General features: G+C 51.6%; 1 protein-coding gene across 1 annotated transcript in view; it reads right to left on the minus strand.

Moving 5' to 3' along the window:
* Positions 1–7,455: 7,455 nt before the first annotated feature.
* PLXNA4 (plexin A4) overlaps positions 7,456–25,102 on the minus strand; it is a 418,177-nt gene continuing 400,530 nt past the window's right edge. The window contains 3 exon segments of the mRNA XM_080663238.1: positions 7,456–14,525; positions 16,496–16,646; positions 23,248–23,460. Of these exon segments, the coding sequence (XP_080519364.1) occupies positions 14,430–14,525; positions 16,496–16,646; positions 23,248–23,460 (460 nt within the window). The 3' untranslated portion in view covers positions 7,456–14,429.

The following is a 25,102-nucleotide window of genomic DNA, read 5'->3' on the forward strand; positions in this document are numbered from 1 at the left end:
TTCCCAAAGGAAAGCCCCACCTCCCACCCCCCACCAGAGGCACGCTTGGGTACAATCGAGTTGGACTGTGTCAGCAGATGTGGTCAGAGATGCGTCTGGACTGGGACAGATCCTGGGGGTGTCCCCAACCCTCTTCTTGAGGTTCCAGGCTAGCCCTATCCAAGTGTGGTCGTGGCGGCAGCCTGACCGCACGCGGATGCTCTCTCACGATGCTACAGCATGGAAATCAATAGTGAACGTCTGGGGACCTAATACTGTTAGGGGTATTCATGCCTGTTGGATGTGCCATTGGAAGTCAGGGCTTGTATGTTATACATCTTTTTTTTTTCTTTCACTTTTCTAATTTGTTTTCATTGCACTTTATAAAAATAATAGATGTGCGATGAATTAGGAATTTTTCCAAAGAGAAACTGGTCTTCCATCACAGAGAGCTTGAGGCTCATTTCCTTAAATGTCCTCAAAGGACATATGGAAGAGCTCGGGTGGGTCTCTGATAAGTCAGGGGCGGCTGCTGTCTGCACTTGGCAATTTTTCGAAACATTGAGCAAAACAGCCTAATTGTAGTTTCCATAGTTACCAGCCACCACCGAGGAGAACAGGGGCAGATCTTAAAGGGAACAGCCAAGCACAGGCAGAAGTCAGACAGGTGGGGAGGATGCTGGGCCCCGGAGGAGTCTGAGTCCCAGAGGGTGGCCGCTACTCTGCACCGCTGGAGCCAGGGACAGCGCCCTGGGGACCCAGTAATGGGATCACTGTTGCGGCTTCCTAGGAAGGACACAGAGGCAGACTGACCAGGGTCCGCGGCTCGGCTGGCAGGAAGAATCACCCTTCGGACCCCACTCCCTGGCCCAGTGCCAGCTCCCCGAGAGTCACCCTCTCTCTCCACCATGCAACCCGCTGTCCATGGGCCTCCACCCAAAGCCACACTGGACCTCAGGGAAGGGGGGCAGGAAGGTTCTCGTACCAGCCCTGCCTCCCTTCCTGCTCAGGCCTGGGGCTAGGGCTGGAGGCAGGGCGGTCTCATCGCCATCGTTGGGACCAGTGCTGCAGACCACCCAGCCGCCTCCATGTCCAAGCATGTGCCCGGTTCTTCCTCCGTCCTTCACTCAACAACCCTTCCAGGGCTCTGCCTGGGACCAGACACTATGCCAGAGGCCGAGGACACAGCAGAGCCCAGCCAGAGGGTGGCCTTGTCCCCACAACACTCAAATCCCAATGGGAGAGACAGATGAGGAAGGCATACACATCAACGAGGATGTCCGGTAACGGTACCCTCCATCGGCCTCAGACTGGCGTGCTGCTGGGCCAGGAGGGGCTGTGGTGACAGCAGAAGCATTGACAGGCGGTCTTCAGTATTTGCAAAAAGGGCAAAAACACGGCCACAGAGAGAGACTGGGTTTGGCACTGTGACTCACAGGATCTATAGCGAGCGCCACACCAGCCAGGGCTCCATAAATAACTTGTCAACCGAATCTGTGGAGCCAGGGAAGTCAGCGCTTCGCAGGCCTTTCTTGACTCACATCTGCGTGTCCCTGAACCCCCAGAGAGTTCCTTCATACCCACTTGGTTTCAGGCGTGACTTGGGTTTCCACACGCCATCTCAGGGCAGATGTGACCCTCCTTTTCCAAGGTGGGAAAGGGGTGAAGTCTGTTGCACCCCCCAGGAGCTTCCTGGGCCTCCAGCCAGCAGACGGCGCTGCTGCTCCTTAACTCTGGGCGAGGATGCTGGGAGCCAAGAGGATTGATGTTGCTTTAGGAAAATATTTGGATTCTGTGAAATAAGAAGCAGTCCCACCTCAGAATTATAGGCTCGTAAATCTCTCTGGGGGAAAAAGGGCCAGGGGAATGGGGAGACTTGGGACACGAGTTTATGATCTCTCCAGAAGCCCTTGATGGAATTACAGCCTCATAACTTATCGGGCCTGCTCTTTCCTCCAGCTCTGCGTCAGGGCCCCCAGGAGAGCCAATCAGGGTGCCAGAGACCAGAGACTTGCTTGGCAGAGGCCTTAAGTGGGGCCTTTAGGGGAATGACATGGGGGAGGTGGCAGTCAGGCTAGTTTATGGGCTGGGTGCTGGCAGCTGGGCCTCAGCGTTAAGGTGTCTGTGCCGTCTGTGTAAGAACGCAGAGTGAGGAGGCCAGCCTAACTCCAGGAGGACCCAAAACCAGATGGAGGGGCTCTGTGGGGCTCCCTGGGCGCGTGGGGCAGGCACACTCTGCAAGGACACTGGTCTCTCTTTGGAGGAGGCGATGTGGCATGCGGGTCCCTGCTGCTCCCTTGCCTGGGCCAGGTCTGCATTTGGCCCTTCTACAAAATGACCATCAGCCTCGTTAGGCAACAAGCACACAGCTGGGCTGCAGAACTGGGACTGAGAGCAGACCATTCGCTGAGGGAGCTGGCACTGATCTTCCTCCAGCTGGGACGATGTGCCCAATGTGCCCATGGGAGGAGGAGGGGATGGCTGCCAATATGTGGCGGCCTCCGTTACATCCAGGGTAAAACCAGTCAATCATCAATCAATCAAGCCACAAGAAGCATGTTTTCAATGGCAAGTCAGTGGCTCACTGTCAAAAACAGCTACCTTTCTTGAGGTGTGCTTTCTATGTGTCAGACTGATTACACTTAATTCTCACAACTTTCTCACAAATCATTTTGCAGATGAGAGGAGTGAGGCATAGAGATGTAAATCGACTTGTCTAAGGTTGCAGCCTGCAGCTAAGGAGGATGTTGGAGATTTGAACCTGATTCCTCTATGACTTTGCATCCCATCAGGAAGCCTGCCAGTGTCTCTTCCCTGCGAATGGCAGTCCCTACATGTTTGGGCTAAATTCCCATTCAAATTCTATTATATTCCTGCTTGAGTTCACAAGTGCAACCCAATGCCTAACTTTGCTCCTTTTCTCTGCAATGTTCTTTGCATTTTCAATGCTATGGTGATAATCTATCAATGAGAGAGAGAGAGAGAGAGAGAGAGAGAGAGAGAGAGAGAGAGAGAGAGAGAGAGAGAGAGAGAGAGAGAGAAAGAAAGAGAGAAGTTGTTTAGTGTTCCTTGTAATATAGCACAATCAAGAGTATAAGCTTTGGAATCAGAGAAACCTATGCTCACAGCTCTGTCACCTCTATCATGTACCATTTGTGGGACTGGAATTAATATTGCTTTGAGTCTCAGCGTCCTCATCCATAAAATGGGTACAGTAAAGGCAACTACTGGCTAAAGCTGCTGGATCTTGAGGATTGAATGAGGTAATGTGTGTGGTATAAATACATCAACTCACTTTATGAAACCATCTCTCTGAGGAAGTCCTTTGTATCCTGGGAGGTGACGTCCCTCTGTGTCAGGGCACTCAATCTGGTTATGGTCCTGCCCAACACTTGTATTCTCTTCTTTATTTCCTCCAAGTACCTTATCAACACTACATTTTCTGAAGGGACCTAATGTTTTTCCCCACTTTATTTTTATGGTTGACACAATTACAGATGTTCCCCATCCCCCTTTTGCACACTCCACCCAGCCCCCACCCCCACCCCCACTCTGGCCATCACCACCCTGTTGTCTGTGAAGGGACCTAACGGTTTTAATTGACAGGCTACGGAAGACTAAAATCATTGAGAAAACCTTGTCTTCAGGATCACTTTGGTTTCCTTACATGATCGTGCTCGGCTTCCTGAGCTTGTGGTCCAGTGCTTTAGAGAAAATAATGAGCATATGTATCCAGCGTTGAGTTCAGAAAAAAAGTAATGTAAGACCTAGTCTATGACTGAACGGAGGAGACAGGACATAAAAAAGCTGCAATTGTTAGGGAATACAATGATCATGTTCATATCGGCATTGCTTCTGTTCAGATGAAGTGCTGAGCAGTGCATTACAGGCAATTAGAAGCTACAGCCGTCCAGGGGAAGGTGAACAGAAGAGAGAGGCAGGAGGTGCCGAAGGTTTAATAGCAACAGGTCCCTCTGAGGAGTCATCTGTGAATCTGATGAGTCACAGAGCTGGTGGGCGCATCCAATCTCACGAACATCCCGTCTAGGTGTTACTGTGATGTTCTTTCCTCATCTCACATGTGTCACAACTTTCAAGGTGGAATAAAAACTTGCTTTTCATTGTGAATAATGGAAAGAAGGAGAAAAGGCAGCCACCGTGGTTGGTGATGGAAATAATGGAGAAATGAAGAGGTGGAGGGAAATTGAGGGCTCTTACCTAGAAAACAGTTTTTGAAATGACTTTAATCTTGCTCTCAGAGAATCACTAAGGGTTTCATTTTTAAATTTTTTATTGAATTTATTGGCGTGACATTGGTTAAATTATATAGGTTTCAGGTGTATAATTCTATAATACATAATCTATAAGTTGTATTATGTGTTCATCAGCCCAAGTCAAGTCTCCTTCCATCACCACTTATCCCCCTGCACCCTCTTCCACCTCCTCCCACCCCCTTTCCTTCTGGTAACTGCCATACTGTTGTCTGTGTCTATGATTTTTTTCCCTCTGCTTGATCCCTTTATTTATTTATTTACCTAGCCCCTAATCATCCTCCCCTCTGACAGCTATCAGTCTGTTCTCTGTATCTATGAGTCTATTCTACTTTGTTTATTAGTTTATTTTGTTCATTAGATTCCACATATAAGTGAAATCATATTATATTTGTCTTTCTCTGACTGGCTTATTTCACTTAGCATAATACTCTCTGTATTGCCATCCATACTATGGCAAAAAGTAAGATTTCCTTATTTGTTAATGGCCAAGTAATATTCCATTATGTAAATGTACCACATCTTTTTTGTTGTTGTTGTTGTTAATCCTCACTTGAGGATATTTTTCCATTGACTTTTAGAAAGCGTAGAAGGGAGGGGGAGAGACAGAGTGAGAGAAACATTGATGTGAGAGAGACCTTCAGTCCGCTAGGGGCTGACGCTATACCCACTGAGCCAAACTGCTAGGGTACCGCAGCTTTTTTATCCACTCATTTACTGATTCCAAACCTTGGTGATTGTAAGTAATGCTGCAACAAACATAGAGGTGCATACAGGGATGGGCAAAAGTAGGGTTACAGCTAGTCATAGTGGAAACATTAACCCCATAACCAACTTCATAGCTGATTGCTTCCTCCTGGTCCTGCTCCCTTTGCCCTCCCTCCATCTGTTTATGATTGATAGAGCACTCGCTCTGTGCTGGACACTTACGAAGCTGGACACAAATTCAACTGATATGGTCTCTGCCCTCAACAGTCTCACAGTCGAACAATAACAAATACATATTTCAAAAGGTGTTAGGTATTTACTGTTTGGCAATGAATAAATAAGGAATCTATTATAGACTTACCTGTATCCCTCCCATAGTCAGCCCTAACTCCCAATGTAATTGAGTTTGGAAATAGGGTCTTTAGGGAGTAATTAAGGTTAAATGAGGTTGTAAGAGTAGGGTCCTAATCTGACAGGACTGGTGTCCTAATGAGAAGAGACAGCAGAGAGCTCACACATGCACAGAGGAGAGACCATGTGAGGACCAGAGGCCGCTGTGTGCAGCCAGGGAGAGAGGTCTCACCAGAGACTATCCTGGCATCTTGACCTTGGATTCCCAGCCTTCAGAAGTGTGGGAAAATAAATGTGTGTAGTTTAAGCCACTCAGCCTGGTATTCTGCTATGGCAGCCCCAGGTGGCTAATACAGCCTACATTCTAAGTTGGTTATTGAGGCCCCAGGTTCGATCTGCCGTTTTGTTTGTACAATATCACCTTTATGACTAATAACAATACTCCATGTATGTGTGACCCTGCATAGTGCACTGTAGGTGTTTTTTTTCACTTTACTTATCTTAAGCTACCCTTCCCACAATCTCTTGGTTTCACAGAACAGCTAGAACTATCTTCCTTTTATGAATAAGGAGAGATGATCACTGAGAAGTGAAGGGGTAGGTCATGGTGGCTGTGGTGATACACATGAGATCACAGGTAAGGGAGTCAGAGGGTGTGGCAGGACCGTAGCCACCTGTGGCATCCCAGTCTGAACGTTCACAACGAGGTCATTGTCACCCGCAGCTGCCTCACTGTGCAGGAGAGGGAACACATCTCCTGTTCATGAACCACACTTGCCTTGTGAGTCTGAACTACTGAAAGAAAACACAAAAAATGACTTTGTTGGTCTCAATCCATTCTGTGTGCTGGGTCAGGATCACTAATTCCCGCTTCCTCTCGCAGGTGTCGTCTGTCCCCAGGTTGTCCCAAGGATGAAGGTGCTCTCTCATTATCAGCTGTGCGGGCGCGTCTTCCAGAGGCCGTGGCGTCCCAGTGCCTGTGCTGAGTGTGGCTCTTTCCTGGGTGGCCCCGCCTATCTCAGAAGGGAGCTCCTGTGGAAGATGGGTCGTGCTGCGTGCAAGGCTAGGATTCAACTCCTGTGGACACTCACCGAGTCACCTCCTGACCTTGTTCTCTGTGGCCCCAGAGGTCCCATCGCAGTGAACACGCTCTACTTCCCCCAGGGGCTCTGCTTTGAAGGCTGGAGAAGCCTAGGGTAGTGGTTGGGAGCCAGTAGGGAGACAGGGGAGGGAGGACGTGCTGGAAGTTTTATCAGCAGTGGGTGCCCCCACGGTCTGTCTTACATCTCCCCACACTCCTTTCCTACCTCCCTTCTTCCCTTTTTCATTTTTCTACTTTTCTATCTCGCCTTCCTTGAGCTGCTTTTCCCCTGATCCTCTTCTCTCCTGGCTTTCACTTTGCATAATGATGACACTGGAATTTCATGGAGACGTGGGGCTCAGCCTTCTCCATCCACTCGCCTGAGGCTCAGTGGGGCAAGTATCTGCCCAAGAGCAGTTGGTTGAGTGACAGCAGAGGTCGCAGCTCTCCTGGGCCCAAGCCTGGGCTGATGCTGCCCCTTCTGCATTTACTTCCCTTTTCCCCGCCCCACTACCTTGAGGCCAGCAAGGGCCACGGATGGAAGCATGGGCTGGTAGAAGTGCTGTCTCCCTCCCTTCCTCCACCACCACCCATTCCTGTTCTCTTTTTTCTCCCTCTCCTATTTCTACCCCAGCGACATAATTGGGTTCAAGATCTCCACACTCTATCAAAATAGGGAAGGGGGACTGATAAAGTCATTTACATCAGGTGTAGCTTGCCAAGAAGACTTAAAGCAGGGGTAGCAACCTGTGTCTCCCCAGAGCCCACTCTCAGGAGGGCTGAACCTATCCTCTAATAGATTCAGAGGCTGATGGGGCTCTAGACAGAAGTGAAGACTGCTGGCTGGGAACAACAGGCCGGTCTCCCTGTCCTGAAGAATCATTGCTTCCGGACGCGTCTGCTTCATAAGTGAGGACAGAGGCTTAAGTAAGAGGCTGCGCCTCTGATGGTTGAGTTTAGACAGCACATAGCTGGAGAGAGAAGGAGCCGTATCTCTACAACCACCACCCACATAAGGACAGTCTTCTCCCCACCCACTTCCAGCCAGTCACAAAAACAAATACCCCCAATTCCAAACTGCATTTTTATTATTTTTTAATAAACTTTATTCTATATTACAAATAAGTTTTTTTTTTGTTCTGAACTGCAAAATAGGAATGCCTTATATTTACATACACAGGTATACAATTAATTATAACAAAGGTACAGGAGCTTGCCTTTACCAAGTTACAACTGGGCTCCAATTGAAATAGCATAGGTTTCCTTTTTAAAAACTTTTTTAAAATCTTTTTTTTTAAATCTTACTAGGATACTCTTCTTTAAAAATCAAAACCAGAAGACCCTCATCCTCTAATAGATGCCACCTACCTATCTTTGAGGCTCATTATAACACTGTTGTCTAAAGATATGTTTTGCTTTGTTCTCAGGCTCAGTGTTCAAGGTGGGAGCTTTATGGAACCAGAAGTGGGGTGGGGCTGGAACGGGGTGACAGGGGCAGGAGCGACCTGCCCTACATCCTTCAGCGGCCTCTGAGACTCAAAAGCTCCTGCCTGTTCCTTAAACCACCCATTCATCCTTTCCTGTTCCTCCTCTTCCCTCTAGTACTGGAGACTTAACTCTGGGTCATCTGACCAGGCAGACTCTTCTCCCCCATGCCTGGCTCACTGAGCCATTGTCTGTTGTGGTACCCTGGAGTTCCTGGTCACTGTGGCAACCTGGCAGGACCCTGCTGGAAGAGATAGGCTGGTCCCTATAAGTAAAGTGGGGAGGAGGGCAGCTGCATCCAATCCTTTCTCCCCATCTCAGGGTCTGGGTTCTTGTTATTGGTCAGTGCAGCCGACACATGACTCAGCCAGGACCTCTGGCCTCAAGGCCACCGTGCCCAGACAGGGAGTTTGGGAGGGGAGGGTTGTCCACTCTAAAACGCAAAGTCATTGGTTTCCAAATGGAAACAAGATTCTTTGAGGTAAACTAGCTTTTCTTTTTAAAGAACGGAAGGTTTGACGAGCCAACAAGCTGACGGGAACATTGGGGAAGGGAAGGAGAACATAGGGGGACACGTACCATCTTGGTCACGGGACTGAATTGTGATCACTAGTCCTACCTTGTAAAGTGGTCTCGGTTTCTTAGTGCCCTTTGCATTGGTCTTAATATACCCTCTGTTCCGAATTCTACAAAATGTGCTTGAGTCGGAAGATCAAAGATATGAACAAAAGAAGTTCTAATGCCAGGTAAAGAGCCCCGTGGAAGATGAGCTGCGGGAGACCTGCCTACTTGCCAAGAGCATGTGCCTTCTGGAGGAGGGGGCGGGCCCTCCATGCCCAATGCCTCGCAGGGTCTCCCTGAAGTTTGGGGAAGCTGAGAAAAAGGCAGGATTCAGCATCAGGGGCAGCGGAGACAAAGCTGGACAGAGTGCAGGGGTGGAGGGGCGGGAATGTGGGGTCACGGACCCCGGACACCTGACCCAGGCCCACCTCACTCTCTCTGCCAATACAGATAGAAAGCTCTTTTTATTCATCAGGGTTTGGTTTTGTTTATGTTTGCTTCGGAGTAGTCACTAGTCTACTCAAGGAATTTAACTGGACTCTGAGTATGTATTACTTTCACAACCCAAAAATCCTATATACTTTATGAAGTTGGAGACTCTCCCTAATAAAAAATAATTTTATTGGGAAGCAAAGACTTTTAGTAAAAAAAGAAAAAGGTCTCTCATGAGACTTTTCCTGCAGACATTCCTTTCCACAAAAGAGGGCCATGCACCTAGCTTCCTGGGGTAGGCTTTGCCCACCTGGGAGCACCAGGAGGAGAGGTTCACAGTGGGGCCACCTCTTCACCGTCGCCTGTGGCTCTCCTTTGCTGCACCTGTGGCGGTGACGTGGCAGGAGGCAGGGGGAAGGGGTGGCATTGTGGGCTCAGCGATTAGAGGGGCAGGGAAGCACTGAGCAGCTGAGCAGCACGGGCACGCTGGCCCTGGCATGGCCACAGCCCGGAAATGTCCTGGCACACTTCTCTAACGACATGGGGCGCTATCCCCCCGCCCTGAGCTCTCCTCACGCTCTTCGAACTGGCAGGTAGTTTCGCTTCTCCCTCCCCACTAGTAATTTGGACTTTATGTCCACACCTGTGCTCCCTCCTTAATCTCGGACACTTAAATTATATAGAGAAAAAATATACAGCTACAAAGCCTCCAACAAGCAGGTCACATCCAGTTTAAAGGAAATGGAGGAGCTGGGGCTCGGGGTCCTCTGTCACCTGTCCTGAAGGCTGACGGGAGGGGCGAGGGGCTTAGAGGAGGGAGGAGGTCCTGGAGGTGGACTCCGACTCCCCGGACAGGAGGGAAGGCCAGGAGGGAGCCAGGATCTGCCTGGGTGTGTGTTGGGGGTGGGTGGGGGGCTGGGGCTGGAGAAGGGTCTTCTCTGGGGACACGTGGGGACTCTGGTACCTGGAGGCTATTTATTCACAGAAATGCTTCAGAGAGTGAGCTGGGACTGCACATTGCGGGCCATTCCTGGAAGGGCCAGGAGGAAAATGCCATGGACCTCTGCCTGCAGAGCCTGCCCTGTGCCTTCCCTCCATCCTGGGCTCTCCGGAGGCGGGAATGTTTGTTCTTGATGACTGATGATTAGCTTTAACCTTCTGAGCTGAGCGTAAGAACTTGACTTTGCATCCTGTGAAGCCAAGAAAGTGCTCCCCAACACCCCCCGCCCCCCAGTCCCGAGAAAGGAGACAGAAGGGAAAAGGGCTTTCCTTTTAGGTCAAAGCAGCATCAGCAGGATCTGCCTCGGACCCAGAGTGGAGGTCATTCTGGTCTTGGTTGCTGGGGCTCCTCTGACGGGGGTCCTGGCTGGACAAGGGCGCCGACCACTCACACCCCTCGGAAGGGAGCGTGGGGAGGGAGATGGGCCTGAGGCAGTCAGAGGGCTGGGCTGTGAGGGCGGAGCTGCCCATGAGGGGCTCAGTGGCTCTGGTACTTTAGTGGACACTGGCCCTGGGGCAGAGGCTACACGTGCAGGAGGGGCAGGAGGGACAAAGGGAGGCACACTCAGAAGCCAGACATGCAAGGGGGACATGAGCACGAGGACCTTGGCTTGGGAACGTGACAGGGGTGGGGGTAGGGGTTCTGGGACAGAACATGGACATTCACCCCCGGCAGGGAGGTGAGGGGACAAGGTCAGAGACCTCACCACTGGGCACAGCCCCGGACAGTCTGCCTCAAACTTTGGGATTTATTTAAAATGACTCTCTCTCTCAAACATCTCAGGCCTCACTCACCGACCCGCATGCTCTGGGGGCTCCCTATGGGTGTGCGTGTCATTCTGGGGGTGTGAACGCACCTTCGCCTGTGGGACACTCAGGTGGTCTCCAAATGTAAAACCACATTGAAAGAAGAAGGCAAGAAAAAATATTTTCCTGAGGAAGTCACTGACACCATAGCCAACTCCACTTAATGGCACCATTTGTAGTTACCAACAAATGTAGGGTCTCTCTTTACAAGGAGTGGCAAACCCTATACCTGGATGGACTTGTGTCCCCCCACCCCCTAGAAATGATCCATCTGCAGCTTCTATGTACCCATTCTCTTATGTTCAGGACCCTGCAAAGCTCCCCCACTTCCCACCCTACCAGCCCTCAGCTCATCTGCCCTCAGTTAAAAACCCTCAGGTAAGCCAGGCCAGTTATTTTGACTGTGTCATCCCCTCGTACCATTTTGACCTTGGTGGTTTCCAGGGAAGGGGGGTGAGAGAGGGGTGCAAGGGGAGGGGAGGGTGGCCTTTTCTCCCCTGCTCTTTGCCCAGGACTCCAGGAATCATATAAAGGTCCCACCTCAAACAGAACCGTGACCCTGCTAGTGAACTGTGCCAGAGAGGAAAGGCATGAGGGGACCTCCCTCCCTTCCCCAGGCCTGCGTGGGTGCGTGCGGCCCCCATGCCGCCTGGGCAGCTCTCAGGCCTCCCGAGGGATGAGGATCCCAAGGGTAGTTTTGGAAAGATTTGGGGAAAGGACAGCTTTGCCTTTGCTTTGAAGCCTTTCACACGTGCACCAAGAACCCAAAGGAAAGAAATGGAAAACAAACAAACAGCCAAAGGGAAGAATTTCGCCGGGCCGGGCCAGGTGGGTTGTGGCTCTGTGTGACTCTGTCCTGTCTGTCCATCCCTAAGTCCCCATGCAGGCCACCAGGACTGCGGGCAGGCAAAGCTCCAGCAACAACCCTTCCACCAAGTAAAGAAAAACCTGCCTGTCCTCCTCCCTCGGAGAAGTGAGGAGAGCAGGGAAGTCCATCCCTTGTTCTCTCCCCTTCTTCCTGACACTTATGTTTCTCTGAGGTGTTCAAAATTTCTCTTACAACAAAAACATGGAAAGAAAAGTCTGTACCGACAAAGGAACAACACCAATAACAATAACCCAGTAAAAAATAGAGGCTTCAGCAGAACCATGGTAACAGTCTTTGTTTTCTGCTTGTTCGTTTTTTCTCTATCTGTGCAAAACTTAAAAAATAAGTAAAAACACACTCATATGCACACACACACACACACACACACACAATTTCCATTCAGCAAATCTGTGTTAAATATGTTTGTGTCTCTCTCCTCCCCAATCCTTGACATGTGCAAAAATATTTTAGCGGCCGAGCTGCCTCCTCAGCCCGCCTCCCACATGCTTCCCTCCTGGCCTGCCAGGGCACCTGGCTTCTTGGGAGAAAAATCAAATGATTAGGGTAGAAATTCCTTAATTCCATGCTTCTTCACCTGGCACTTCATTTGCCAAAACCTTTGGTTATTTTCCCCCCTTGACATGCATCTTTCCCCATTCTTCTCTTCCCATTTGTTAGGTTTCTCGTGTTTTGTCCACCGTGTGTCCTCCCTGATGCCACGTGATGCCCTGCTCTGGGTCACCACTGCCTGGCCCCCAGTCAAGTCCAGGCCTCTCTCGGCCTGTGACCACCCTGATTTCCTATGGACAGGTGACCTCTCGTTGCACTCACTAGCACTCAGCATAGAAAGCAAGTGTTGAAATGTCCTGGAGCTGCAGGATGAACTGATGAGCAAGGGTAGAGAAAGAAAGAAACATTTCAATATCCCCCTACACAGGACAAGAAATCCTTCTGAGCTCTCTGCCTACTGAGGTGCACACACGTACACACACACGTACACACACACGTGCACACGCGTGAGCTCACACACATCCACACATATTCATATCCAAAGGGGTTAGCCTTCTTAAAAGTACAAGATGCTCCATAGACAGTTGGAAATGATGTGGTTCCTTCCCCTTTCCACTGGGGCTCCTTTGAGTGGATGACAAGGAATGATGTCTGACGCTGCAGATGTGAAGGGAAGACTCGCCCCCAACCCCACCTTGAATGATGCTTTTCCTTGTCCCCCAGAGTGGTGTACAACTGGTCACCAGGGCTGCCAGGAGAGATTCTTGCTTGTGGTGGGAGACTGGACCAGATGGCCTCCACAGTCCCTTCACGATTCCAGGTTTCCGTGACTCTCATTAGAGCATCTCTCACCATAGTCCATGCTCACCTAGGATGCATAGCTACCTGGCTGGCTAAAATGATGCATCCATAGATGGAAGGACAGATGGAGAGACAGATGTCAGGGCTGAGGTCAGTTGTATGTTCCTCCTCCCATTTCTGACCATGACCTTCAGCTTGACTTTTTGGTCCTCCCAGACCTGACAAGCCAGGGGCTGAGTTTGTCTGGCATTTTGACTGGTCTCCATGAAGCTGTGCTTGAGTGCATTTCCTTCAATGATGACTGCTAAGAGATGAGGGAGGAAAGTGGCTAAAGAGACAACTGAGATGTTGATGAAATAATAGCCCAGGAGGTCTGGACAGTCCAGTGACAAAGTTATCCATATAGCAATGGCCGCAGATTCTGCAGGGTGACAGAGGCTATGCTGTCTGCCCCAGCCTTCTATAGAGTTGTCAGGAAGCATGGTGGAGATGGAGCCATGAAAACGGCTGGAGGTAGAATCTCCTGGATGCACTCTGCATTCTATGTTGACCCTCAATGAATGATGACCAAGGGGGATGGAGGTGCCTTCTCTAGTGGAGGACCAGGCAATGGTACACCTGCGCCTATGGTTGGGATTCACTTGCACTTGGGGGTGAATGGAAAACAACAAATTCTGCTTCCAGGGTAGATGAACTCTCCTGTTCTCACCCTCCATGTTACATTTCTGCCACTATAAGCTAGAGTAGAAGGTTAGGAGTATCCCCACGGTGGAATGTAACTGCTATTCTTTCTCTTGTCTGGCTTTCCACAGGCAGGGGAAGAGGCTTGGCAGACAGGTCCCTACGGGCATTTGGAAGAACTCCAAGAAGACTGGAAGGGACAAGGAGGCCTTTGGATGCCAACCCAACAAGTGACAGACAGCTCACAGAGCACCCCCCAACTCCTCAGCCCCTGGCCCCAACTCTGGTCATATGTAGGATGTGTGGCCTTTCTTCTCACAGTTGCAAAGGGATCATACCACTGACTGACCCCTTGGGGATGGAAATGTGGGGAAGTAGAGCCAGTTGATGTCTTCCCAGCAGAGATAATACTGAGCTCACTGCCTCTTCTCTAGGCCAAGGTTCGGACCGATGTGGGGCTCTCAGGAAGTGGAAGGTGAAGTAGCAGCATACTAGTAGAAATGTCCTCTGTCCATGGCTCCTCATCCATCTGTGGGCCCTGTTGCTGATGTGTGGGGTCAGCCGGGAAAGAGAGCCCCCTCTGGAATCTTCTGGTCTAGTTCCTCTCTTCAGGACTGGCCATCCAGGACTAGCTGAGGGTTGGTGGTTTGATTCAGGGTATTAGCCAAGCAACTGAAAGAGAAGGGATCCAGGAAGGAGGGAGAGACAGAAAGAAAGAGAGAGAGAGAGAGAGAGAGAGAGAGAGAGAGAGAGAGAGAGAGAGAGAGAGAGAGCACTGCTCAGGGGATGCTGCTGACGCCAGTCGGAACTTGCACTTGGTAAAGATGATAATCTAGACTGAGGCACGGCTTGGTGTGTCCCTCCCTCCAGGGGGGGCGCCCTGGAAGGACGGTTCTCAGCTGTCTAAGCTCATGAGGGTTATGATTTGTTCTAGTTTGTAGGCCAGTTTCTGCTTCCCACATTGGTCATCGTGGTCCAGAGGTCCGAGGATCTGTGGAAGGGACGAGAACAGGGAGGTTACCATTTGCATGTATATGTTCTGTGTTCTTAGGGTGCACGCAGACGGGGGAGGAGTCAGAGATGTGGGAAAACCTGTGCATGTGAAGATGCACACATGAAGCTGCTGGGTAGACAGACGGCCTAAGGAACCGGGATGGGGAGTGTGGAGGGCACTCGGGTGCAGGGACAACATCTGGGCACCTGCTTGCCAATGAATACAGGATGTCAGCACGCAGATCAGCATGTCTGAGTAAATGTGTACATTTTACTGCCCACGTAGGACAGCTGACAGTGGGCAGAAGACACCTGCGCAAGGATGCTCCAGATACCTGCGTGTTACACCTCAGGCAGCTCCAGACCCCAGCGTCTCAGGGAACGTGATTTTGCAGATATTAAGAAATTCCCCACCCAATAAAGGAAAGCCTTAACCCATTGGCTTCACTTTGTCTATTAAGAAACAAATACCACTAGAAGCTTAATATATCTTAAGCTTTATTGGTCATTAGCACCTAGTGGATAATATCTGCCAGAACCTTTTCTGAGATCAGATGGTTGGTGGAGGAAAATGACCGCAAACGTTTGTGGCACTGGAAGAAAAGTGTTCAAATTTGACTCAGACTCAGGAGATGTGGGTTTGAATAAGGGGTCTGCCAGTTTCTGGCTGGGTGATCTGGGATGAAACAAGCATGTAACCTCTCTGAACCCCATCTTTGTTACTCATTTCCTCATCTGCACAATGTGGGAACTACTAGCCCCCTTTGGGCTGCTCCAGGGGAGAGGATGAAGTCAGGCAACATGCATGGGCACTCACTGCAGGATGCCTGCTCCAGGAGGGGCGCACAGCACACAGGGGTGGAATCCACTGGGGCTGGGGGCAGGAGGGGCAGGGGGCAGCTGGGCAGAGGGGAGGAGAGATGGGGGAGGCTTCCTGAGCTTTGGATTTCATGCATTTTTAATTGGGAAGAAAAGAATAGAGCTGCCAACTTCTTATGTAGCCAAGAATCACCAGTTACTGGCACAAATGTTTTGTAAGGATGGGTGTCTTAACCCCGGCAGCAGATAAGTGCCTTGTAGACTAAGGAACTGTTCCTTCCAAGGTGACTCTGTTGCATTCACACACTGTGTACTCTACATCGTCCTTACTTCTGTCGTGTGGCCACAGACAGGTACACACCTTGTCCTGGGCCAGCACGGGCCCGCAGGCTGGCGTCAGGTCCCTCCCTCCAGTTGCCCGCTTTAGGCTGCCCCTCCCCTTGAGGTTCATAGCCTGGTTATGGAGGACGCCCGGCCTTGCACCCTGCTGGGGCTCCTGCCTCCACCTGGGGCTCCTAGACCCTCTCTTGGTGACGAGGCTGGGAGGAGGGAGAGAAGCCAGGACATAGAGAAGGTGGTCCTCCTGTGCTCAGACACAAGGAGCCTGGACCTGAACCCTTGGTCTAAGCTGGCATGACCAAGAAAACTCACATAAACACCTTTACAACCAGAAAGAAGGTGGTGTCTGCAGTGGCAGTGATCTCGGTAAGGTTTTCCAAGCAGGGAGCATAGCAAGTAAAAGCAGATTTCATTCTAGTCTGTTCTGCATCTATCCAGCTCTTTAATGTAACACAACATACCATAGCCTAGCATAGCCTAGCATAGCCTAGCATAGCCTAGCATAGCATACTGTACCACACCATACCATGCCAGACCATATGGCCTACCCATGGGGGAGGGGAATAGCTTGTTCAAAGAAAATTAGATCAAATAGAGAAATGGGAAAAATAAAGGGAGGGAATAGCAGGGAAGAAATGGGAACAAAGGAGAAACAAGGAAAGAAACAGCTACTTGATCTGTATGTCTGAGAAGCACAGGGATGAATGCAGAAAGTGCAGAATGGAATGTTTCTGGTGTCTTTGCAGTGCAGCGCGAGTCCTGGGGCAGAGTTTTCCCAGCAGAGGCAGGAGGTGTCTGGGTGGGGCTCACCTCCTCACTGTACTTGCTCACGTAGGAGAAGATCTCCGAGAGCGCGCTCATGGTGTTGAACTCATTCATGTGCATCCGGGACTGCTCAGCCAGGTATGCATTCATGTCCTGGTCGCTGATGGCCGGCATCTTCCCGATGTCCGAATAATACCTGCCGAGATGAGTGGGGAGGAAAGGGGTTGGAGCAGTGCACGTGGAGCGGAGGGGAGAGGGACACCGCCAGCACTGTCTGGACCAGCGATGCCTGTGTGTGACCCCAGGGGACCACGGTGGGCGGTCTCCCATCTGGGCTGCGGGGTCTGCCCAGGAGAGCCCTCTGCAGCTCTGGATGCAAGAGGCACAGAGGCAGGGATGTAGGGAGTGGACAGACACCGTCAGATGATGCACAGGGGTAGGACCAGGAGAAAGGAGGGGCTGTTTTCTGCATTGGTTTTGCTCTCATCGAGGTCCAGTAAGTCTCTCATGTCCCCCTGGCACCCCCTCCCATACACATAAGAGGTCCCTCCATGGGCCCCAAAGGCTCTTCCAAGCAGTTGCTCTGCTTTGATGTCCTCCCCTCCTGGGGTTAACCGGGAGGAGCTGGGGCTGCTTGGGGACTGAGGCTGGCAGAAGGCAATCAGTCACTGTCACTTGCAGCTGTGCACTGCTGTCAACTGGTTAATTAGATGCCAGCATTTACATTTTTAATTTCTGCAATTTGACATTTTATGCAGCAAACCTCAACTCTCCCGCCAAAGGGGAGCTGTGCAGTTTCCTAATGAGTAACCGAAGGGCCCACTGCCCCAAAGACAGTCCCGCCTACCCTCTCCGGGCACCTTCTGCATGGAACCAGGTAGCTGCACAAGCAGGGAGATGAGGAGACAGAATCCCGCACACCCAGAGTCCTGCTGGACCTTCGGTGCTGGGAGAGCAAGCCCAAGCACCTAAAACAGAGGGGGTGGGGACAGTCACCAGGGCAGGGACTAGGGGAGGCAAGTGAGACATCTGGGGCACACAGTTTTAGGAGAGGCACCCACTCTCACCTGTGTAAGTGTGGGTGACAATGACAGGCCCTGGACTTCCCAGGACCCACGGCTTGATCAGGTAAGAGTAGGGGCATCTTCAGAGGCTCTGGAACAGTCTCACACGGGACCCCAGCCCTGTATCTCTCCCACACTCCTCACTGCATGGACCATGCACCCATCAGTCCTGGTCCCCGACTTCCACTGCTCCCCAGGGGTGTCCAGGAGTGGGGTGACAGGCTGGTATTGTGCTCAAGGGCCTGCCACGGAATGACAGTTCCATGTGCTGCCAGGGCGTCCCTGGGCTGGTGGGGCAGGATGGCCGCTGCTCTGAGCCACGGTCGCACTGTGATTGCAGACCTGTCGTTTTGTCTGGAAAATGAGGAAGGCAGTGGGAGGGAGATGAACTCTGTGCCCTCTGGCAAGGGACAGGCTGGTGGGAGAGAATCTCCATCCCTCTGGGACCCGCCACACAGACACATTCGCCAACTGCGTGGTTGAACTGATTGCATTTTGGCGGGAGGTCTCGGCCCATGACGTGCTGTCGAGATAGGCACAAGGACAAGCGCTTAATGAAATGGCCTTTTTCAGAGGAGCCCGGGGCTCAGGAGAGGCCGTCCTGCCCCATCTCATTGGACTTCCATCGGTCACAGGCTTCTTTCAGGGCAGGGTCCTCTACTCCCTGGTCCCTCTTCATCTTCGCAAGTCTAGGCTTCATTCTGGGTCCTGTCTCATTCTGGCTCCTGTGCTTCACACCAGGGAGCCCCCTCCAGGCCTGCAACCCACCCAGGACATCCTCAGGTTCCTCAGGGTGCTGGCCACTTAATGCATCCCAGGTATAAAAGTTCCATCCATTCACTGCCACTATTGCTGGGACACAATAAATGCCAATGTTCCATTGCATAGCACAGACCTAGGGGACTCGGTGGCTCCCAGCCTGGCCACTCCCAAGGAGATTTGTGTCCTTGTCCCCTCACGATTCCATGCCCACTGAGCACAGTATGTTTGTCAGGTTATGTTCTCAGGTCCTACTGGTGAGAAACGAACAAATGACCCAAACTCCAGGCTAACACGGCCAGGGTCAGAGGTCCCTCCAGGCAAGTACACTCTGTCACCTCTGGGCAGTCAGAGTGACTGACCAGGATGGAAACTCAGGTCCCCCCGACAGGACAGGACTGTCAAGACTGTCACCACAAGCAAAGACTCCTGCTGTGTCCGTTACCTGCCTGTGAACCTTTCACAGGTAGATGGGTGGTTCTGTCAGGCTTTTTGCAAACAGCACCAGGGCTCCCCCTGCTGCCTTTCTCGTCCCTGGGGTAGGTGGCCATGTTTCCATGGAGACAGCAGATGTCCACACTCTGTCCCTTTGTAATGGCTTGTATCACACTGAAAGCCCAGTCCATTTCTCCCAAGGGAATATTTAAATAGTGTGTCTGTGTGAGAAAGAGGGGGTGGGGCAGGGTTGAGAGTAGAATGGGGAGAGGGCAGGGGCTCTGATCTTCTCATCTGAAGTTGTGGGCCATGGCCCCACCTGGCCCCACCTGACATATTCTCTCAAGTCCACACTGAGCAGCCCCCATGTCTCCTCTGTTGCTTGTGTGGAGGGCTCTGGATCGGACCAGTGCCTGTCTGGGGCCATATACTAGCCCACCATCAGATAGACTACATGTCCTATTTCAGCAAGGTCTAAATCACAGCAACAAACAGCACAATGGCCTGGATGAATGTGGGGCTTGCAGAACTTTTGTCCCATTCTCAGCCTGGCCCTGCCTGGTGCTGAGTGGGCCCATCCTGCCTGCAGGGTTTGGCACCTCTGCCTTGCCATCTCCTTACTGTCCAGCTCCACCTTCTTGACAGTACCCCTTGAACCTGATAATGACCCTGCCCTGGCATCTCTCTGCTATGTGCACAATTGCCTCCTCCTCGGTCCTTGTTGTACCGGTCTTTGTGCTGGGCTCCACCACCGAGCAGCCTTATTGATTGTGAAGAATGCAATTATGCTCCAGGAATGAACTTCAACCAGTGTTCTTATCAGCTGGCTGTGCAGTGAGGAAGGGCAAGGTCAGCCTGGGCTCCTGTACATGAACTTGCTCCTATGGGATTTCTGCCTGCAGCTGAGTCCTTCTTCAGAAGAGATGGGTGTTTAAAAGTCACCAGGATGGTCCTTTAGCTGGCCAGGCCCTGGCAGGTTAGCCAAAACCTACTGAGGAGGCCCAGGCCCCATCATTGGCCTTTCCCAGCTTTCTTCGCTGCATTTTCTCATACCAGGTGGATGTCTACACCCTGTGGTCCCAAAATTAGTCCTTGGGGAGTTGTTCTAAAGGGAAGGGCCCCAGAGAGCTGGATCTTCCACTGTTGGCCAGTCTGCAGGGTTTCGCATTTATGGGCTTCTATGGGATGAGCCTGGTGTGTAAGGGTGGGTGTCTCAGCTCTACTTTTGGGATCAAGAAGGTGGTTTCCAAGCCCTGAACTCTAAGAGAAGAACAAAGTGTTGTCATCCCTTTAAATACCTCCAGGACAAAGATCAGATGTGCAAAACACTGGGGCCTGATACTCTGATGTCCCCGGATACTTGCCTTTCAAGGCGGCTGCACACACATCTCTCCCCTGTGAATCATTCACTGACCTCACTCCCCGAGTGCCCCTACTATGGCTCTTGGGGCTTGCCCAGTGCCTGTCCATGTGTCCTTCACCACGAGAGCCACAGGGAAGGATCAAGTCTAATCTCTCCCGAGTGCCCAATGCAGCCATGATGGATACCATAAATGTTTGACCCGGGGATTAATGAACAAGTTAATGAAATGCCTATACTTCACTTCCAGTATTGCTCCCAGGGTGAACTGTCACAGCTTTGCATTCTGAATGGATGGTTTCCTTAGGAGGCATATTTAAATATTTAAAATTCGTAACCTTTTCCATGCGGTGACACCTATGATCGATGGCATTCCTGTGTGTGACACGCCCCTCGTCCACCCCCACAGTGGGCCAGCTGTGGGCCATTGAACTCATTCCCACAGGAAAGCCTGTGGCTGCAAAGGAGCGAGGCTGATGTGGCCTCGGGGACAACCTTGAAGCTCTTCCAATTTAACACGAGAGGAAATTACTACCGAACAGGAACATTTTCTGCTATTGGTGATGAAATGACAACTGATGGTGACACAACAGGCATGGTTGAGTTCTCTGTAGCAGCTGACTGCTGCTAGGAGCCAAGAGAGTCTTCTTTCTCTAGATATGGCCACGGCAAAAGCCCCGATGCCTGGAAGGAGGCAGCGAAGACTGGGAGTCTGTAGTGGGCCCCCAACCATCAGCACTGCAAGGCACTTGGAGGCAGAAATGGGTGGAAGAATGTGACAGAGAACAAGTGGATGAAATTCCAGGAGATACAAACGAGCAGAAATGTGATAGAATCATCCAGGCTGTTCAGCCAACAGAGTGAAGAGGCCTCGTAAATCCATACACTTTCTACCCCTTATGTACAGAGGGTGGCCAGGGAACCCCTGGTTCTTCATGGGATGGGACAGAGGCCTCTCCAATGTGTGGAGGGTGCAGTGAGTTACAGAGCCCGAGTCCTATGCAGGCTGTCTGCGTCCTCACAGCAGCTGGGCAGGTGATTCAGAGGTGGGAGGACCACAGCCACAGAAGGAGGGCGTTCTACCACTGTTCTTCTGAACTGGAGGCTGCCAGTGCCCGTGGAAAGGTGAGTGGGAGTCCAGGATTGCTGGGTCCTGAGTGGGTCCCTTTCAGGGAGCCAGACAAGCTCAGAGGCAGTCTCCCGGGAATGAGAGTAGGACTGATCTGTTCATCACCAAGTTCAAGAAGCTTGGTCTCCAGACGTGTAATATGGTTTCCTTACCCCTCCATCTTTGTACCCTCATCTCAGAATGAGAGGAGAAGGGAGTTGGGACCTCACGCAAGAGAAAAATGACTTCCTGAGAGTGACACAGGTTGCTAAGAAACTGGTGGGATAAGGAGTAGAAACCATCAAACCACTCCTAAAAATAACAAAATGAACTGGGGTTACTCATGACCCATAGCAGCTGCATGGCACAAATCTCATTTAGCATCAAGTGAAAGAGAGCCCGTTAGCTTGGTGCATGCATTATTCTGATCTCCACCAGCTGATCTCCAATCGGCTATGCTCAGGGAGCGTCCTCTATGCAGATATTTCAGAAATGCTCCCAGCCCTTCACATCCCTTCTCCCGTCATCCCTGCCAGTGGTCCTATCACAGAGACCTTGCTTCGGTGCAGGGATAACCAAGAACCCCAGCTGCTGCCTCTTTCTCTCTTTGCTGAAGAGCCAGCTGACCACAAAGGAGGGCCTGCTCCTGGCAGGTCTACTGTCAAAGAATGAGCCACTGTCTACACGTAGAGGGAGGTAAGAGCCTCTCCTGGTGACTCGGACACAATCAGATACAAGAACAAAAGAGTGAGCTCTCTCACTGCCTGCCAGGGCTGCATGCCCACCACATGCCTGAACAGGAAGGGGCAGGGAGGAGATCAAAGAGCCGAGAGGAGAGGGGAAAAGGAGTCAACCCTTGTAGGAGAACTGCTATTGAGGTGGCCAGGACCCACCCCCTTTGTCATTTCCTCTGCACAAGGGAAGGCATGCACAAGTATGATGTCTCAACGCCGTGGTGAAGTGATACATTTTGTCTTTGGTCACCAAGTCAGGAACAATTTCTGGTCTCTTTTACTCTTTGAAAAGGCACCAACTTTGAGCTTTTTGCTCCTCTGAGAAAAGGAGAGAGGGACTCTAAATCAGGCCTGTTGTGTAGACTGTGCAGGTTGTTCCCAGTGCAAGCCACGCACCCTGGCCGGTAGGAAGGACACCTCCCTTAACCCACACAGCACACCCTATGCATTGGCAGAGGCCCTGTCTAAAAGTATCATACATAATAGGAAAGAGATGTGGGAGTCAGCTGCATTTGGGGATCACGTTTAAGTCATCTTGGGCTGATTACTTAGCCTTTCTGTATGTACATTTCTTTACCTTCATGGACACAAAATGAGGTAGTAAATCCTGACCTCATATTCCAGGGCCAGTGTCATGATTAAGTAATAAAGCGTCAGCTGTTTGCTTAGCTCAGGTGCTTGGCACAGGGAGCTGATGCGGCCTGGATAAACCATAAGTGCTCTTTACCAGGAGTGAGCTTTACACCCAGACAGCCCCGCTCCACAGCTTGCAGGGGGCCCTCAGTGGCAGGTGCACTGGCTGAGGCTGTGAGCAGATCGGGGCCGCGATGGCTGAGAATGCACTGCAAGGCCCAGGGCAGAAGGGCTCACAGCGAGAGAGTCCAGGGACTGGGACAGTGAGAAACTGTTTGGAGTGGCAATGACATCCTACAGGATGCTGGCAGGACTGCCAGATGGACCGGGGCAGATGGGGAGAGGCCTCCAGCCTTTTTGTGGCAAGAAGCTATTCGGTCCCCGAAGTATTTATTTTTATTTTTATTATTTATTGTTTGCGGGGAATTAGAGCAAGGGACTATATTTCCTTCCTGGGCCTAGAAAATATTTCAGCCACTAAGATCTGGGTTTTCCAGGCAGGGAAGCAGAGCCCCATGAAAATTCCTAGCCAAGTTCCTCAGTTCTCGTTCAGCCAACAATACAGGGTGCGTGAGGGTGTGGGTGCTGCAACTGTGGGGTTTGGCTTTGTGAACGACCTGCTTGCAAGCCCCACCCACTGTGGAGCGGGAGGAGGACCCCTAACAGGGGAAGTTGCCAGCCATGGCGCCCACCCCAGCACTCACCTCTCCACCCAGTTCTTGTAGCTGGGGATGTCCTTGGCATAGAGCAGTTTGTTGGAGGGGGAGTCCTTGCCCAGCCGGTGCTCCGACGTGGAGCAGGAGTCCATGAAGGTCTGGGCCACCACGGAGAGGCAGGCATCTGTGATGCTGTTCTTATGGATGTCAAACACAAACTGGGGGTTCTTGATCATGTTGACCCAAAAGCGCAGTGGCAGACTGTGTGGAGGGAAGAGGCAGACAGTCAGAGGAGATGAGGTGGGGGCCCGTAACTTGGCCAGAGAGCTCTCTGGAGAAAGAGAAGAGGCTGGGGACTGACATTCTTAAGGGCCATCTCTATGCCACCAATCTACCTTCAGGGAAATGGAGGATCAGCAAGGCTAACCATCCAGAGAGACAGTGTGGATGGGCACTGGGGAGGGAGTGATGCCACGCAGGGCTGCAGGCTCAGTGTCCCTCACAGCACAGGCCTGGGGTTGGAGGAGCCGTGTTGGGCGCTGTGCAGTTGGCTTTCTGATGCTCCATTCCACAGTCTGCCCCCCATGCTGCATACAGGCGAACCTTAAGAACAGCCTGGAATCTAGGCTTTGTATCTTATTCTCTGCCATCCACTGCAGGGCTTGGAAGAAGTCACACCCCTCTTCCCTGCCCGGGAACATCAGCTTATTGCTACATAGCGAAGGTGTGAGAAGGGAGCAGTTTAGGAGGAGCTAACGGGTTTCTCATCTCCAAGCCGGTCACTTAGAAAACAACACCTTCACAGCCCCTCATCCGCCCCTCCTTCCCCTCCTTCCCCTCCCTCTTTCTCCCAGTTGGCACCTTCTGCACCCCAGAAACCGTGCTGGCAACAGGGGATGCAGTGTGAACAAGACACATCCTCTGCCCTCAAGGACCTGCATTCCGGTGGGTTCCTGGGGAAGTCAGACACGCCAGCAAGCACGTGCTCTGAGAAGTGTCCATGCTAGAATGGAAGGATGGGCGGTCCCACCGTGGGACTCAGGGAGGTGTGAGCAGGGCCACCCAGAGGGACGTATCTGCAAAGTCTTCACGGAGGGGATGGCCCTTGATGGTTTGAGCTGTAAAGGTGCACAGGTGTTCCTTCGCCGGATGTGGCCTGGGAGAAGGTGTGGGGGAAATGATGCCGGGAGGGGCCTCAGCTAACCAAAGGCAAAGAGGAGAAAAACCGTGCCTGGTGGTCTGGTCACTGCCAGCCACTCTCTGTTGCTAGAAGGGTCACAGGGTCTCGGGAGAACCCTGCCCACCTGCCCCCGGGCTGTCCTCTGCTGGCTCTCGGATTCCGTGCCGCCATCGGCCACTGAGACACAGGTCAGGGAGCAGGGGGCATCAAGCGAGGGATTGTGACTTCCCTCCCTCTACCCCACCTCCTCACCTCCTGCCACTTCCCTGATGTTTTACAGTTGTTTGGGTTGCTCTTCTCACTGTTGGGAATGGTTAGAATGTCCCTATGTGTTTGGTTGCTTCTTAGAACTTAAACTCTTTGAATAACATTATTTCAATGCAGCAGGTACAACATTTCTAGAGATGTTGTATCTCCCAGCAGGCAGTACATACACGCAACAAATGCTATGAACACAGCCAGACCTCACATTCAAACTGCCAGTCCGTCAACAAGAATTTAAGTTCCTACAAAGTACATCGCAGGGTGCAGGCAGGCAGCATTGAGTCTGACAGTGTTAAGTGGCACCTACTTCATCCTGGGAAATTCAGGTAGGACATAAAGGGACAGCACGGAGAGTCATGACAGGGGTGTAAGCCGGGGTCACAGGGGAGACCATGACAGTTGGGCTCAGAGCCCAGGTGAAGGCCTCCCGGCTGCCCAGCCAACACGGTCTCCTGTCCA

This window comes from Plecotus auritus, assembly GCF_963455305.1.
Source record: "Plecotus auritus genome assembly, chromosome: 4".
Classification (NCBI taxonomy): domain Eukaryota; kingdom Metazoa; phylum Chordata; class Mammalia; order Chiroptera; family Vespertilionidae; genus Plecotus; species Plecotus auritus.